The sequence below is a fragment of the Zootoca vivipara genome, chromosome 11 (genome assembly GCF_963506605.1).
Source record: "Zootoca vivipara chromosome 11, rZooViv1.1, whole genome shotgun sequence".
NCBI lineage: Eukaryota > Metazoa > Chordata > Lepidosauria > Squamata > Lacertidae > Zootoca > Zootoca vivipara.
This window is the reverse complement of record NC_083286.1, coordinates 12,682,876-12,699,636: the sequence shown is the minus strand read 5'-3', so window position 1 is coordinate 12,699,636 and position 16,761 is coordinate 12,682,876. Positions and strand designations below refer to the sequence as shown.

General features: G+C 44.4%; 1 protein-coding gene across 1 annotated transcript in view; it reads left to right on the top strand.

Moving 5' to 3' along the window:
- The first annotated feature begins 458 nt into the window (after positions 1 to 458).
- Positions 459 to 16,761, top strand: part of SPTLC1 (serine palmitoyltransferase long chain base subunit 1) — a 40,020-nt gene continuing 23,717 nt past the window's right edge. Inside the window, exons 1-5 of the mRNA XM_035099854.2 lie at positions 459 to 537; positions 3,752 to 3,859; positions 8,935 to 9,029; positions 11,264 to 11,357; positions 13,463 to 13,535. Coding sequence (XP_034955745.1) covers positions 472 to 537; positions 3,752 to 3,859; positions 8,935 to 9,029; positions 11,264 to 11,357; positions 13,463 to 13,535 — 436 coding nt within the window. The 5' untranslated portion in view covers positions 459 to 471. The remainder of the gene's footprint in view (positions 538 to 3,751; positions 3,860 to 8,934; positions 9,030 to 11,263; positions 11,358 to 13,462; positions 13,536 to 16,761) is intronic.

Below are 16,761 nucleotides of genomic sequence, written 5' to 3'. Positions count from 1 at the left end.
CACAACTAAAAAAAGAGAGGTAATGCACGTATTTTTGAAAATTAAGAAATGGGATTGCCATTCCAATGGCGCTGCATATTGTGACCGATCCTATGGGGTGGGGCATCCTTGCAACCCTTCCAATCTGCATCTTGCAACCGATCCTATAGGGTCGGGCATCCTTGCAACTTTACCAATATTCTGCATCCTGCGACCGATCCTATGGGGTGGGGCATCCTTGCAACCCTTCCAATGTTTTATTTACGTAAACTGGTGTCCTCCACCCCCTCCAGTCCACACGCAACGGATTGGCCACAGGGCCATAAACTGGATTTCCACCTGCTCGTCTCTACAAGGCAGGCTCCTCCGGGGTGTGGAAGGAGTTAAAAGGGGGCGTGGCGAGGGGGCGTGTCCTCCGCAGGTTCCCAGCCCCGCCCCCGCACGCCGCGTGACGTCGCGGCGCGCGCCGGGACCCGGAAGCATCTCTCGGCGATGGCGGCGGCGGAGGGCGCGGGGCAGCAGTGGGTGCTGGTGGAGATGGTCCAGGCCTTTTATGAGGTGAGCAGGCCGGGAGGAGGTGGCGGCCCCTCGAGGTGGGTGGCCGGGTGGGTCGCCCAAGGGCTCCCCCGGCCTTTCCCCCCCTCCAGAGGAACGGGGAGAGGAGAGGCTGGAGGCTTCCCGAGGGGTCGGGGAAAGAGCAGGAGCCTCGGCTGACCTCTTCCCCCTCTCACACGACCGAAGAGGGAGGCTGAGGCCTGGGTGGGACGCCGGGGAGGAGGGTGGTTGCCCGGTGGAGGGGCCCATGGGGAGGGGAAAGGGGTCGCCACGCCTGGCCGTCAGGAAGACGCATGGCAGCTAACAACAACAAGGGGCAGAGTTCCCTTCGCAGCCCCTCTCCCAAGAAAATGAAAATAAAAAATTGAGGGGGCTGGGCCCCCAAAGTTCAGGGAAATTCCCATTCAAATTGTGTGTGTCTGTGCAACATTATTATTATTATTATTAAGGGGGCTGGGCCCCCAAAGTTCAGGGGAATTCCCATTCAAATGATGTGTGTCTGTGCAACATCATCATCTTCATCATCATCATCATTATTATTACTAAGGGAGCTGGGCAACCGAAGTTCAGGGGAATTTCTATTCAAATGGTGTGTGTGCCTATGCTATTGTTGTTATTTATTGAATTTATATATACCCGGTCTCAGGGTGGTTCACAGAACAAAGTCACTTATATCTAAGAACCCAAGGCATCAAAAGATTTTTAAATCCCAACAAAGAATCCAGCATAGAATGGATTATGTGGGGTGGGGCTTCCCTGCTTCCCCTCAATATTTTATTCAAGTTTGCACCCTTGTGAAAATAATAATAATAATAATAATAATTTATTTGTATCCTGGGTTGCCCCAGCCACTCTGGGGCAATATGTATCCTCGCTCCTGGCACATCTCCAAGCCAGGAGGCTTTTTCTGCAACACTGGGATTAAAAGATGTCCTCTCTGAATATGGACAGCGCTCTCCCCGTTGTCATTCTCAGATTTAATTTTAGGAGCAAGTTCTTAAAAGCATTAAACCGCTTGCTGGTGCTGATGGGAACTGTAGTTCAGTGCCAAAGGTTCTGCAGGGTCAAAGGTTCCCCACACCTGTAAATCTAAATTGGGGTTTCCTGAACGTGGGTCTCCCATCAGTTTTTGAATGGCAACTGCCTTCATCCCCATCTAGCAGGACCAGTGGTCAGGCGTGATGTAGTCCAAAAGCAGCTGGAGAACCCCAGCTAAATGGTCTCTGTTTACTATTTTATACAGCAGTGTGCCTAGGAGCAGGCATTTTATTCTAGCTGGGTATCTTTTTTAGGTTGTACACGCAAACGATGCCCCTGCAGATAGGGGCATCTCCTCTAAGAAAGGTGTGTGTGTTGGCTCCAGGGAAGGAAAGCATCTTTGCTTGTGTTCAGCCAAACTTTGTGAATGTTGCAAGCTGGCATGGCCAGTCAAGCTATGCTTGGGCTATCAATAGGGCTCAGGGAAGCAGTTTAGGGCCTTCGCTGTTGTGGAGCTTGCATGCATATGTTACTGACTGTTTCCTGCTATATGGGGCAAACTGGATTTGGATGGCTTTGGGTTCCCACCCCATAGATCCCATCAAGATATCAGAAGGTGTCATTAAATATTGCAGTTATAAGGGTTATTTAGGCATGAGCACCATTGAATTCTGAGAAAACATACAGGTTCTGTTTATAAGTTTCCCTTACAAATGTGTGGGGTAAATGTGCATAATCTTGGTTATCATTCAGTGGGTGTCTGTCTATGAACGCTCTGCTGAATTAATTCCCAGTTATCCAACATTGGCTTATTTTTTTTGCTTTAGGTAAACATAAGTCTTATTGTTTTTTAATTAATTTTTATTTCCTGGCTTTTTAATTATTTGTATTTATATTTTTTAACCTAATAAGCCACTCTGAAATCAGTTTTGATGAAGGACATTATGTTTTAAATGAATAGGCTTCTGTTTGTTTATAGCACATGATTTATAGTTCTAAATAATGCTAGGGGGTGGAAACAGCATGCAGATTAACCTTTTGGCCTATGCTTCTAAGGGAGTGGTGTGTACTTATTCTGTTCAAACCCATTGACCTGATGCTTGTTGAAGCAATCTTCCCAGAGTTTCGTGGAGACTGTTGAACTCTTTGAAGATCCTGTGTGTCTACAACATGTCCCCATAATGCAGCTCTAATGGGAGAGTAAATATCTTAAGTAAGAAAGACACACTGTGTATGGAGAGATAGCTAAGTGTATAGAACACTTGTTCTGAGCTATACCAGTTGCATCCTGGGCACATGCCATTTGACCGTGGCCTGCTATAAAGTTGCCTATTAGAAAATGTAAGAACTTGTTTGGCAGCCAGCAGTTCCATACCATCAACAAGTGGAGAAAGAATGGACCACTGTCTCCAACAGCAACCTTCTTGGGAGAAGGTATTCTCTTTTGCTAGTGCCCGGAATTTCCATGTTCAGTGCAGAGGAGGGGACTTCCTAACCTTTGCAGGCTTGTTTATAAGGCTGCGTTATTGGATCCAAGAGAATAAATTCAGCTTTTGTCCATTTTTTTCTTCTAAAACCTTGTGATTGGGCAGTGCTGGGCTTCCTAAGCACGCGGCTGGCGCTGTGGGTTAAACCACAGAGCCTAGGGCTTGCCGATTGGAAGGTCGGCGGTTCGAATCTCCGCGACGGGGTAAGCTCCCGTTGCTCGGTCCCAGCTCCTGCCAACCTAGCAGTTCGAAAGCACATCAAAGTGCAAGTAGATAAATAGGTACCACTACAGCAGTGTTCTCGGAGCCACCAACATGAGTCTGACCAAACTGTGGGAGGCAGTGGAAGACAGGAGTGCCTGGCGTGCTCTGGTCCATGGGGTCACAAAGAGTCGAACACGACTAAACGACTAAACAACGACAGTGGGAAGGTAAACGGCGTTTCTGTATGCTGCTCTGGTTCGCCAGAAACGGCTTTGTCATGCTGGCCACATGACCTGGAAGCTGTACGCCAGCTCCCTCGGCCAATAATGCGAGATGAGCGCCGCAACCCCAGAGTCGGTCACGACTGGACCTAATGGTCAGGGGTTCCTTTACCTTTACCTTTAGGCTTCCTAAACATTTCAGTCGCGTTACGAGTTTGGCTAAAACAGCAAAAAGTGGTGAATTTAACTTGTACACTTTTAAACAGATGGCAAACTTACCGTAGATAAATGATTAATGTGCAGCCGGTATTTTTGTTTACTTTCCAGGCTCCAACTTACCATCTTATTTTGGAAGGTATTCTAATCCTATGGATAATCAGACTTCTCTTCTCCAAGACGTACAAGCTTCAGGAGCGATCTGACCTCACACCTAAGGTTTGATGTTCCAAAATAGTCTCAATATGCTCTGACAAAAAAAAAATGGCAATATGATTAATAGCTGTAATGCTTGAAGTAAGCACTTCAGTCTAATCATAGTTTTTTTTATTTTAAAAAACATGTTTTTACTAAAGATTTTCTTGGGTTACAAAAGTGCATACATTGCCTCTATTTTCAGATCATAAAGTCCCTTTTACATATCAGTTATATTCGATGTGAGACTTTTAATGTACAGTGGTACCTCGGTTTATGAACACAATTGGTTCCGGAAGTCTGTTCATAAACTGAAGCGTTCATAAACTGAAGCGTTCATAAACTGAAGCAAACTTTCCCATTGAAAGTAATGGAAAGTGAATTAATCCGTTCCAGATGGGTCCGCGGCGTTCGTAAACTGAAAATTTGTAAACCGAGGTGTTCATAAACCGAGGTTCCACTACAGTATAAGATTGGGGGAGAAGAGAGGTGCCACGAAGAGAGAATGGGGGAAGGGAGAGAAGAGGGGGCTGAGTCTAATCATAGTTGTATATACAAGTGTAATTGTTTTTCCTAAAGTCTCACAAAAAAACCTGCTTGATTATGGACTGCGTTAATTCATATTACTAATGACTTGGCTCTAGAGAAGTATGTTTGCATTAGCAGGGAGGTTTTGGCTGACACACACACTATGTGGGTGCTGTTTAGGACACCCACAGCCCATGTTTTTCTCTGGCTCCAAGCCTGATTAATAAGCCTGCTGTTTTGAAGAGTGATGTTGGTTTCTGTGTAGCAAAAAAAAGTTCCTGTGACAATTACTCTTTGAAAGTGGTGCTGTGTGATTGCCTTGGCAAGTTCTGTTGATCAGCTGATTGGCAGCACTTCTGTACCCAGGGCTTTGGAAGACCTAAAAGTCCGTTGATTGGTGGCACTTGTGAAGCCCAGTGCACATTACTCTCCAAAACCTAACAATCAACTGATCAGCTTTAGGAGTACGCAGGTTGATTTCAAGCCATTATGTCATTGTGATGCAAGGTGATAGTCATGGCTGAGCCATGTTGGGTTGCAGAACAGCAGGGGATATAATGACAAGGCTGGCTGGATCCAGTTCCCCACCCGATTCCAAAGTTATTCTGAAAGGTGATTGCCCAGTTTCATAATGTGTGTCATACAGCAGTTTTCCACAGGAGAACAGATATGATGGCTGAAAAATGCTCTACCTTTTCTTTACTGATCCAGACGACTAGTTTCTTCACAGCTGTCATTCATAGCAAAGTGGAGATGTAGCTTGCTTTTATTTTAAAATATGCTTAGTTCACCTTTCTAAGGGTCAAGGCAGCTAGCGACATCAAAAAGTATCAGCCTTCCGAAGCAGATCATAATCTCTACAAAAAGTAATAGCTTCACTATATGCAGCTCCCTTCAATGGATTATTAGTTGGTAAAGCAAATATATTTGGAGCAGAGCCTGACCCGTGGAGTAGAGCTAACACAGAGTCTCACAGGAAATGAGGCAGTCTTGGAGGGCCAGTCTATGATGGCTTTTAAAGAGTGGCTAACCTCTCGATCAGGCACATCCAACTCTCTAGAGCACAGGTGCCCAAACTTTTTCCAAAGAGGGCCATATTTGATGAAGTGAACATGCGTGAGGGCCGACCAAAGTTGTTGAGCTTTTTTAAGGGTTGAAATTGTTCTGTTTCAATCCTTGCCATGGGGGCTGGGTGAAATCGACTGGCAAGCCGGATTAGGCCCCCAAAATGGACTTTGGACATGCCTGCTCTAGGGGCTGCGATTTACTCCCAGTAAAATAACACTGGAAGTGATCTACCCATTGTCATTGCCAGAGTTGTAGAGCTTTTGGGGGGATAGAGTGACCAGAGTTGTTGAGCTTTCTTTGGGTGGGGGAGGGGGGATGGACCAGTGTTGTTGATATTTTTTTAGGGGGGAATGTTTTAATTTGATATTACTTAAGTCCGCAGCAATCGCTACTTACAACACTCAAAACGTCAACACATGACATGATAGCTCTCGCAGCTGCTGCGGCAATTGGACACAGCGCCAGGGGACCGCACACAGGACACAACAGAGGAATACACCAAGGGCGGCAGACGGGGGAATATTCCATTCCCCTTTGTTTCATATACAATCCTGCAATCGACCACGATCAGCCGGAGATCTACCTGTCAATTGTGGTCGACCGGTTTTATATGTCTGCTCTAGATGTTTTTGGACTCCAACTCACAACAACTCCCTGTTAGCATGGCAAAGGATGATGGGAGTTGTAGTTCAGCAACATCTAGAGGCCCCACCCTTCGAAGTAGATGCTACAATGGTTTGGTCCATGCAGCTCTTTTGGAATTTATGGACATCTAGTTGATAGGATTTCTGATTAGTTCAGATCTAGTGCCTGGTCATATTTTGTTATTTTTTGCCACTTGTTTATTATTATTATTTATTTTGTGCACATCAGATTCCTTTATGTTGTTTAACAAAATGCATGTAAATTACAGTCAAACCTCGGATCCCAAATGCCTCCGTTTTGGAACAATTCGGCTCCTGAACGTTGAAAACCCGGAAGTAAATGCGCCCGTTTTCAAACGTTTTTTTGGAAGCTGAACATTCAACGCGGCTTCCACTTGAGTGCAGGAAACTTCTGCAGCAAATCGGAAGCCGCGCCTTGGTTGTTGAATATTTTGTAAGCCAAACGGGTTTCTGGAATGGATTACGTTCGACAACCAAGGTTTGACTGTATGCTTGGTTATAAGAAAACTTCCAAGCAGTTTGCAAAAATATAACCTAAAACAATCCTCAATAAACAGTTCAAAATAGGTATTTTAAAACATTCAAAAGGTTATTAAAATCAGCAGTAGATAAAAATATAAAACACACATAAGTTCTACATGCCAGGAGAGGCTTGCCTAAACAAAAATGTTTTCAGCGGGTGTTGGAAAAAGTATAACAAAGGCACCTGCCTGGTGTCAGTAGGCGGGGAGTTCTGAAGTGGGGGTGTTGCCACACTAAAATACGAATTTTTTACAAGTGTGGAGCAAATATTAAGTGCCCACAGGCCAAAGCAGCCAATTGGACATATATGGAGTAAAGTGGTCCTGTAAGTAAACTGATTCCAAGCTGTTAAGGGCTTAATATACTAAAAGTAGCAACTTGAACTTGGCTCGGTAGCCTATGGGTAACCAGTACAGAAATCTGAGCGGGCAAGATCTCCCTCCTGTCAGGGATGCAGGTGGCGCTGTGGTCTAAACCAGTGTTTCCCAACCTTGGGTCTCCAGCTGTTTTTGGACTACGACTCCCATCATCCCTAGCTAGCAAGACCAGTGGCCAGGGATGATGGGAATTGTAGTCTGAAAACAGCTGGAGACCAAAGGTTGGGAAACACTGGCCTAAACCCCTGAGTCTCTTGGGCTTGCCAATCATAAGGCCAGCAGTTTGAATCCGTGTGACAAGGTGAGCTCCTGTTGCTTTGTCCCAGCTCCTGCCAACCTAGCAGTTCGAAAGCAGTGTGGGTGAGGAACCTGTGGCCAAATGTTGATGGTGGCGCTGTGGTCTAAACCACTGAGCCTCTTGGGCTTGCTGATCGGAAGGTCAGCGGTTTGAATCCACAATGGGGTCAGTTCCCGTTGCTCTGTCCCAGTTTCTGCCAACGTAGCAGTTCGAAAGCACGCCAGTGCAAGTAGATCAAAAGGTACTGCTGTGGCGGGAAGGTGAGCAACGTTTCCGTGTGCTCTGACATTCATCCCGGTGTCTCGTTGCACCAGAAGCAGTTTAGTTATGCTGGCCACATGACCCAGAAAGCTGTCTGTGGACAAACGCCGGCTCCCTCGGCCTGAAAAGCGAGATGAGCGCCGCGACCTGTAGTCGATTTCAACTGGACTTAACCATCTGGGGGTCCTTAACTTTTACCTTTTTAACTGTCAGCCACCATGCCACAGTATTCTGCCCCACCTGCATCTTCCTGCTGCAAAGGATGCCTCTCATAGAGGAAGGAATGATCCAGTCTTGATATCACCAAAGCCTGAAGTGAAGCTGTCCCAGTTCAGGCACGATTTTAGCTTTCACACCAGTCACAGCTGATAAAAGGAATTCTAGCCACTGAAACGTCTTGGGCCACCTGTGTCAGAGTTGGATCCAGAAGCACCCCTAAACAGCCTGCCTGCTCCTTCAGGGGGAGTACAGACCCACCCAGGCCAGGCACTTGACCAATTTCTCAGACCCAAGTACCACTCACCCATAGTGTGTTGCCAGGATTCAAGTTCTGTTTACTTTCCCTCATTCATCCCACCACTGTATCCAGGCAGTACGTCGCCCTGAGGCCTTTTGGCATAAAAACACTGAATAAATAAAGATGATAATAAAACCAATATTCAGGTGGGTGAACTTGCTTGGTGCATCTGTACAGAGAAGTCTATTAATTTCATAATGATCCCTTTAATGTCTATATTGCTCTTGCAAAGACATGTTGTCAGCATAATCAAGTGTTTTCCCAACGCAAACAAATATGTGGCAATAGTTACAGTGCCAATTGGCATGCATAGAACATAAAAGAAATACAGGTGAAACTCGGAAAATCAGAATATCGTCGAAAAGTGCATTTATTTCAGTAATGCAACTTATTATTTTTTAATTTTCTTTTAATTTTTACAAATGCTTTCTTTTGGAAATTCCACAGTAATAAAATAGTTACAATAATACAAAAATAAACAAATATAAACATCGCTATTACATTTCATTAATTACATTCCATTTATAATTGACCTGCCTAATGACAAATAATTACAATTACAACAAATAAAGGCTTGACATATCTTGCTTTGCATGTCATGCATCTATCTTATATATTGGTTTCACCTTTTAAGTTGTGTTACTGAAATAAATGCACTTTTCGACGATATTCTAATTTTCTGAGTTTCACCTGTATGTGGATTAGAAAATGGGAAGCATATTAATATGAATGAATTATACTTTTGTGTCCATTTAGCTTGCCAGACATGTGTGTAAAATCCAACTGCTTAGATAAAAAAATATCTTCCTGATTTTCTCAATAAAATTATTAACAACCAATATTTGGGCTTCTTTCTGTTTTAGGAAAAGGAAGAATTGATTGAAGAATGGCAACCAGAACCACTTGTTCCTCCTGTATCCAAAGACCATCCAGCTCTCAACTACAATGTTGTTTCAGGGTAATCCTAGAATAAATCAACTTCATGTTTGACTAAACAGCCCTATCCCTTGCAAGCTTACTTGAAAGTCAGTCCTCCTGACTTCAAAGGTGCTTGCTTCATAGTCTGTATGCTTAATAAATATTGCAGCTTTGATTACTTTCAGGGGAAATCGTGATTTGTTCTCTTGCAAACTTTGAGAACCAGGTTATAGAATGGATTGAACTTTCAGCTTGCAACAAAATTTTGTAAAAAAACCAACAAAACCCTCATGTCCGCATGAGGATGCTTGGTCTCTGGTTCACTTAGTTAGCATTCAGCTGCTTAATTGATATTAGAGACTTGCTGTTGACTTTTCAGAAATGTTATTGTGAAAGCTTGTCATCAAATCTAAACTTTTTTAAGCTGAGGAGATTTCAGTGGTTAAGAAATGGTTGCTGGCTTCTGGGCGCCTCTGAGAGTGAAGGCAGACCACTGTATTAGCAGTACCAAAGTGATCTCTCTGGGATGCAAGCCTGGGCAGTGTGTATGGGGGCCCTTGGCTGCCCAGATGACAAGACCACCCTCTCGGCCTCGCTATTGTGGTCCAAAGGAAAGGAAAGGAAAGGAAAGGAAAAGAATATGTTTGGCACCAGCTTGGCTGCAGGAGTTGCCGGAAGGAGGCAGTAAGAGCCTGACAGTAGGAGCTGTTCGGCAGTGGAATTTGCTGCCAAGGAGTGTGGTGGAGTCTCCTTCTTTGGAGGTCTTGACAGCCATCTGTCAGGAATGCTTTGATGGTGTTGGCAGGGGGGTTGGACTGGATGGCCCTTGTGGTCTCTTCCAACTCTATGATTCTGTGATTCTAAGGTTCCATCCAACCATCTTGGGGACTCCACTCTGGATTTGTGTCGGGTTTACTCCTTCGCCTTTTCTTCTCCCAAAGATATCCTGCAGGCAGCAGAGGTTTAGGATCAGAGTTTTCCTTCCCAGGTTGATGAGCCCCATCTGCCCCTCACTTCCCTCTACAGCACGTGCAGAAACTGCCTTCTTGACCATTGGAATTCACTGTTTATTGGTCTTGTCCACTCAGTTTGCTGGAGCCTGTTTTCACATGCAGGGGAAGTCCCTAACTCACTAAGGGTTTGAAGCCCATTGGCTACTCTCACCTGGTTTAGCTGGCCAGTCAAAGCCATTCCCAGGGTGTTGCTGCTGCAACATGCTGACAGCTTCTAGGAGCCACAGGTGAGATCTGAGCACAGTTTGGGCGCCAAATGTGGACAAACTACCCCAGAAGGAGCCTAACATGTCTCTCACCGCTCCTCCCCTAACACCCCATACAACCCGGTTAAGAAGCAAAACCTATAATAGTTGGAATGTTAATGTTGACCCCAAAGTAAGTTATCCTAAAACTAGTACCTGTAGTTGGACATAAAGATTTGTTTTCTACCTTGCATGTCCTGCCATAGTAGTTCAGTAATAATAATAAAAACAAGTACAGTCGTACCTCGGGTTACGAACACCTCGGTTTGCAAACAGTTCGGGTTACGAACTGCGCAAACCCGGAAGTGTTTTCGCCGCGCTTTGCGCGTGCGCAGAAGCGCCGCGCGCGTGTGGCGCTTATGCACAAAGCGCAAAAATCACGCTTTGCGCATGCGCAAAATGGCGCTGCGCATCGCGTTCGGGTTACGAACTATTCGGGTTACGATCTGCGATCCGGAACGGATCGCGTTCGTAACCTGAGGTATTACTGTAGATAGATATTTGATCATTGAGGAAAGGTAAGAAACCTCTTTATTTTAGCTCTGTTGAAAGCAAAGCGATCTTTAACTAGGGCAGTTTTAATTTCTGATTGTCATAAGGTAGTTCTATGTTTCTCAAGATCCCTCTTAAATTTTTCTCTCCACTGCATGTTCCAAAGATTCAGAAAGTTCTTGAAAGTACTTAGTGTCTGAAAATGCCAAAATGTGAGATGAGCACCACAACCTCATAGTTGGCTTTGACTGGACTTAACCATCCAGGGGTCCTTTACCTTACCTTCAAAGGCATGGTTTCATCAACAGGAATGCAGCTATTTGAAATGTGATATAAATACTAAAAAAGGAATCCCCATACCAGAAAGATTGAACAGTTTCCACCATTGCAATATGTATTTTCAAATTAGTTGTGTTTCCAGTGTTGTGCAGAATTTTTAAAAGCTCTGTTCTCTTACCATGTGCCTGAAATGAAGTTAGGATTAATAGTAAGCTAAGGAAAGTTTGATTTTCTTTTCTTTTCAGGCCTCCAATTCATAACATTGTCGTGAATGGCAAGGAATGCATAAACTTTGCGTCATTTAATTTTCTTGGGCTTTTGGATAATGAAAGGGTCAAGGTAAGTGCCTGCACTGTTGCTCACCTGTAGGTATTGGCTCAGGTGTAACAATCCTGCCTTAATAATTACGATTTATTAAGCATCATGTCCCCGTGCTACACTTTGCATACCAGATTCAGTTAGTGCTGTTTACTTTAAGCCATAGTTTAAAGATGCCCAAAGGGGCAACTGCAGTTTAATCTTGAACTCAGCACCACAGTTTTATAATACTGCTGTTCATATTGTGCTTGAAAAGTCTACATGAGAATCCTAGGCAAAATCTCCATTTTAGGTGCTGAGCCCCTGGCAACAGACCTGCTTGGATTTAGAGATCTAAATAAATATAGTATGCCTTCAAACCCTTGTCTGGCATCTTGCTTGTAGGGCACCTATGTTGCATTCATCTGTACTCTCTGGGGCATGAAAGTGCCAATACTAACACTGTTGAATGTCCCAAGGAATAGCTATTGAATGTCCCAAGGGACAGCTCACTAGCAGGGGTCAGCAACCTAAGGCCCATGGGCCACAAGTGGCCCATGGGGGTTGTTTAACCGGCCCATGGACCCACTGCTGCCCGCTCGGGAACTCCCGCCACCTGCTCAGTTGGCTCCCTTGCACCGCGCTAAGCAGGGTGTGGAGCAGAGCAGGGACCGCCTTCTGCGATGCTGGCCGGCTTCCCATTGGCTGCAGGAAGCTCCTGCAACCAATGGGAAGCTGTGCACATCACCTCCGCGCCGAAAGGACTGCCAGAAATAGCGTGTGCACGTGCGCACTCCGGCCCACCGCAGCATCTGCGGGACCGTGAACCGGCCCAAGCCACAAAAACTTTGCCGGCCCCTGCTCAGTAACATGAGATTTTTAATCTCAGGGTCATGGGTTTGAGCCCCTTGTTGGGCCAAAAGATTCCTGCAGTGCAGGGAGTTGGACTAGATGGTTCTCATCAGTGTTAGGAACTGGGATACAAAAGCTAGGAGCCACATTGCTTCTGGGACTGGAATTGTAGGTGCAAAAACAGAATGTCCAAATGCCACTTTTTTATTTATATAGGGATGTCTTTTTTAAAGACACTAAAAGTTTTCTGTTTTAAAAACCAGATTTTGGCATACATTTAATCCAGGCAGGTTTAATAACAAGAGAGAAATAATAGCTTTGGAGGGATTTTTTAAATACAGCTATGTAGGTGTTATAGCTACCTGGCAAGAGCAACAGAGGGGAATCACATAATGAGGACTCTGTCATTTCCAACAGTAAGCAGCCTACCCACCAATTTCCCTACAGAAATATTTGTGGAAGAGAGCCTGCTAGGGGAGATGCAAGTGATTCCTTGCAAACAGTGAGCTGGGGGGAGATGATACAACAGGAAGCACAAAACCGCTGATGCTTCCTGGTGCCTTTGCAGGTCCTCTTTGAAGGCAGTCTGATATCCCTAGCCACATTATAAAGGGACATTATATTATCACACAAGCATTGCTGTCTATGACTTTGTTAAAGTGCCCAATACAGCAAACAAAAGAATTTTGTAAGAAGTAGGTGCAGATAGAGCCTTGAGAAAACATTTTGGAGAGGGGTTCAAGTCAGGTCAGTTAAGAAAGGTGGGTGTTTTAAACTTTATCTTTTTATTTAAAATAAACAAAAATAATCCAGTAAAAACAAAAATGTAACCTGTTTGTTTGTTTTTTAAATCCAAGTGTCCTGACAGCACTCTGAGATCATCAGTTAATAATGTTTTATACAAATTGGTATAAAACACCTGATTTTCCCAGCAGCATGGCAGGGGGTGGGGGTGGAGAGAGAGACAGTCTTTTGCTGCTGCTCTGCAGGGCAAATCAGGTGTTTTGCGGGGTAGAGCGATAGCAAAAGGCATGTCTTTTGCTGCCACTGCACCCTGCAGACTAGCGGGCTGCGGCCAGGCCAGGGAGGAGATACTTCGGCACAATAGAGGCTTCCAACATCTCGGTCCAGTTGCAAAAGGTGGGTTGCCAGTGGCAAAATGCAACTGGAACAATAGGCATATCCAACGCCAGTCCACATGGTCCCTTCCAACTTTGTGATTCTATGAATACTGTAGAAATCATTTCTTTTCTAACTGTACTTAACAACTCTTCTCCTGTTCTGCTTCTTCAAAGAATGCAGCTCAGAATTCTCTGACAAAATACGGTGTTGGCACCTGTGGCCCAAGGGGATTTTATGGAACCTTTGGTATGTATAACCTGTTTTTTTCCAGTAGAACATTAAAGGTAGCTACCAGTAATTGAATGTTGATGTCACATAAAGGAATTGGGAGATGTGAACCAATGCTAACATATTCCTCATTCAGATGAATTGGCACGTAAGCTTGGTTTTTTTTGCATAGTGACATCAACATGCACACACATGGAGTAATAACAAGAGCACACAATCCAGAGTTTGACATGGGGAGGCGGCAGAAAGCTGAAACTGAGCATAAACAGAAAAGGAGTTTCCATTCAGTTCAGTTGAACATACTACAGCTCAATCCTCCTTCTCTTCTTTGGTGATCACTCTTAGTTTAGTAAGATCATCTTCCATAAACACAGTCTTAACAGTGAGTCCGTAGGTGACTGTGGAGGCCAATTCTGGATCCACACATCCTTCCACAGTGGGGACATATGCTTTCGGGCGGGAGTTGATCATGGTGTGGATTTGCCAAGAGTGCCTTCCTCTTAGCACATTTCTCATCGTGAGTCCCAAGCGTCTTCAAAGCCCATGACCCCTTTAGTCAAGGTCGTTCTCCAATTGGAGCTCTCGCAGGCCAGTGTTTCACAGTTGTCGGTGTTTATGCTACATTTTTTTAAGATTTGCATTGAGTCAGTCTTTAAATCTCTTTTGTTGACCAGCATTACACTTTCCATTTGTAAGTCCGGAATAGAGTGGTTGCTTTGGAAGACAAGATATATAGATATTTATATAGACACACACACACACACACACACACACAATACACATGTCTGCTCACGGAGTTTGAGGGGCTTTACACTCGGGGAAACTAGATACAGAATTGCACCAGTAGCAAATGAGAGCTAAGAGGTTCTGCCAAGGACATCAGAGGAAAAGTGAGTTCACAGGAGGGATTTGAAGGGAAAGAGTAACTGCTGAAAAGTCCACATTTCTGTCTACTTTGGGGGGGGCTGCGGGGGGGGGGGCTGCTACTGCTGCTTAAATTTTTTTCCAAGACTGGAATTATCCATATGAGTTTGAGCAGGCCCCCCTAAAAAGTCAGAAGCATCCAGAAGTACACCCATGGTTGCATACTCAGTCTTTTCAGGGAGAGTACTTTTCTGGGCAGTTTTGTACTTTTTGAGTGAAAAGAGAACACTTTTGCATCTTGTGAAAGTGAAGCTACAATACTTAACAAAGTATTATAATTAGGATAAACTAGAGCCCAGTTGGATTGTAATGCCTAAAAGAAGCGAGAGGAATTCTTGCTCAAAATTAAGCAGAATGCTTCTTAATTCTCTAGAGCTATTCATTGTGGCCTACAGATACAGAAACACAACTTTTTAACCATGTCAATACAACATGATCCATACAAAAGCAAGTAAGTTAGTTGGGCATAGATGTACTTATGATGGATGAGACACATGTTCTCCCTGAAAGATTGACATCCAGGAGATACTGCTGGACCCTAGAGCCAGTTCCACATTAGTCTGAGGGGCTGCTCAGATTTCCACTGGCAATCCTAGTCTTTGAATATTCTGTAATGCCATGAGCAAGAAGTAGGAACTGTGAAGCTTTTCGTTAAAGAATTCAGCTATTGCCTTGACATAATTTTTAAAAAGAATTCTTCCCTCTGGCCATTCTCAGACTGCCTCTGGCCACATCAGCTGTCTGGACCTGAAGGCAGACCCATCAGGGCAGGACAGTTGCAACAGCATCCTAAATTCCATCTTTTCCCTCTGCTTCCCTTAAACTTTCCAGATCAGTTCCTGGTTGTTGTTGTTTTCACAGCAACAGCCTTCACACAATCTCCACTTGCAATAGAAGTTGCAACTTTTTCCAGGGTCATGAAACCGTTACAGTTGATTATTTACCGAAGCTTCCATTAGATTCTCCAGTGTATATCAGTTACAGAGTTTTATCTTGTTTGAGGAGAATACATTGCTGGATGATGCCCTAAGCTTGTTTCAAGAATGCTTCTTGGGATACACCCGCATGCATTCACAGCTTCTTTTTGTGGTTATTAAAATGTCATGTAGGGATAATTGGCAGAGCTAAAGCAAAGACTATAAATACTGAGCTTTCCAGAGAGGCCACGAGGGGGCAGTCTGATGTCTGGCCGAAACATCTTGACCGCTTGTGAACAGAGTAATGTAGATGTTGCCAACATACTATATCTGTGTGGTAATCAAGAGGTTTGAATTCAAACCTCAAGCGGAGGGTTTTTGTAATACAAATCCTGCTATGAAACTCCTAGTCTGCATTTAATCACAGTGTGAGGGTGTTTCACATTCCTCTTCTGTCTCTGCACAGCGCTATAGAGAAAGCAATGCAGTGAGCCTAAACGTTTTCCTTTATCTCCCCTATAGTCTGACTTTCTGGTGGGAGTTGCTTAACTTGCTGGTGTTTTTACCTAGAGGATTGGGAATGGCTTCCAGGAAGCCACTTGGGACTGTTCAAGTTTCACAAGGCAAACTGTTCATCTTATCGTCAGCATTTTGGGCGCTGTGGTTCGATAGTTTACCATATGAGAACAATGTCTTCCATGCTTCCTTCTCCTTTTAATCATTTCAGCGGTGGTGCTAGAATTCTCTCTTACTTTCCTTGTTACCAGAAGATTGTGGCGAAACTCTATCCATGACCATAACTGATGTTGTTTTGACTAGATTCCCATCTAGATATCCTGACTTCATAGCTTTAAAGCCATGTGGTTTTCAGTATGGTGAATGACTTCTTACTCTGAAGGTTTGGCTGTTCTTTTCAGTGTATGTGTCATCTTCTCATGCTTCTGCTTGATACCTAGGGCGCATAGGGATACGAGAAGAGAAAGGTTTGTGCCCTGCCCCTTTTCCTTGGCATTTAACAACAGATTCTCTCTTAGGAATGCTGGTCACTAAATTGGGTCCGAACTGCCCCCCTCCCGATGTGACAACGAGAGATTTTGAGCTGAAAAAAAATGGGGAGATAAGGTTCTTTAATCTGACCTGTTACCAGTTCCTCATTATCTCTAATCCTGGCAACTTTATATTGAAAGGAGATGGTCTGAACTAATAGGTTTCATCCTATCAGACTCTCGGGATGCTGTCAGCGGCTCCCGGCTGGTTGCCCAGGAAAGTATAAAGACAAGGGGAAGTTTCTTGCATTCCTTTTTTATTTCAATCTTTACAGAGAGGCTATAGACCCCAGCCTCTTGGATAATGGCATTGTCCCGAGTGACTCTCCAACCCCCGCCTCTCCCACTTCTTCATTC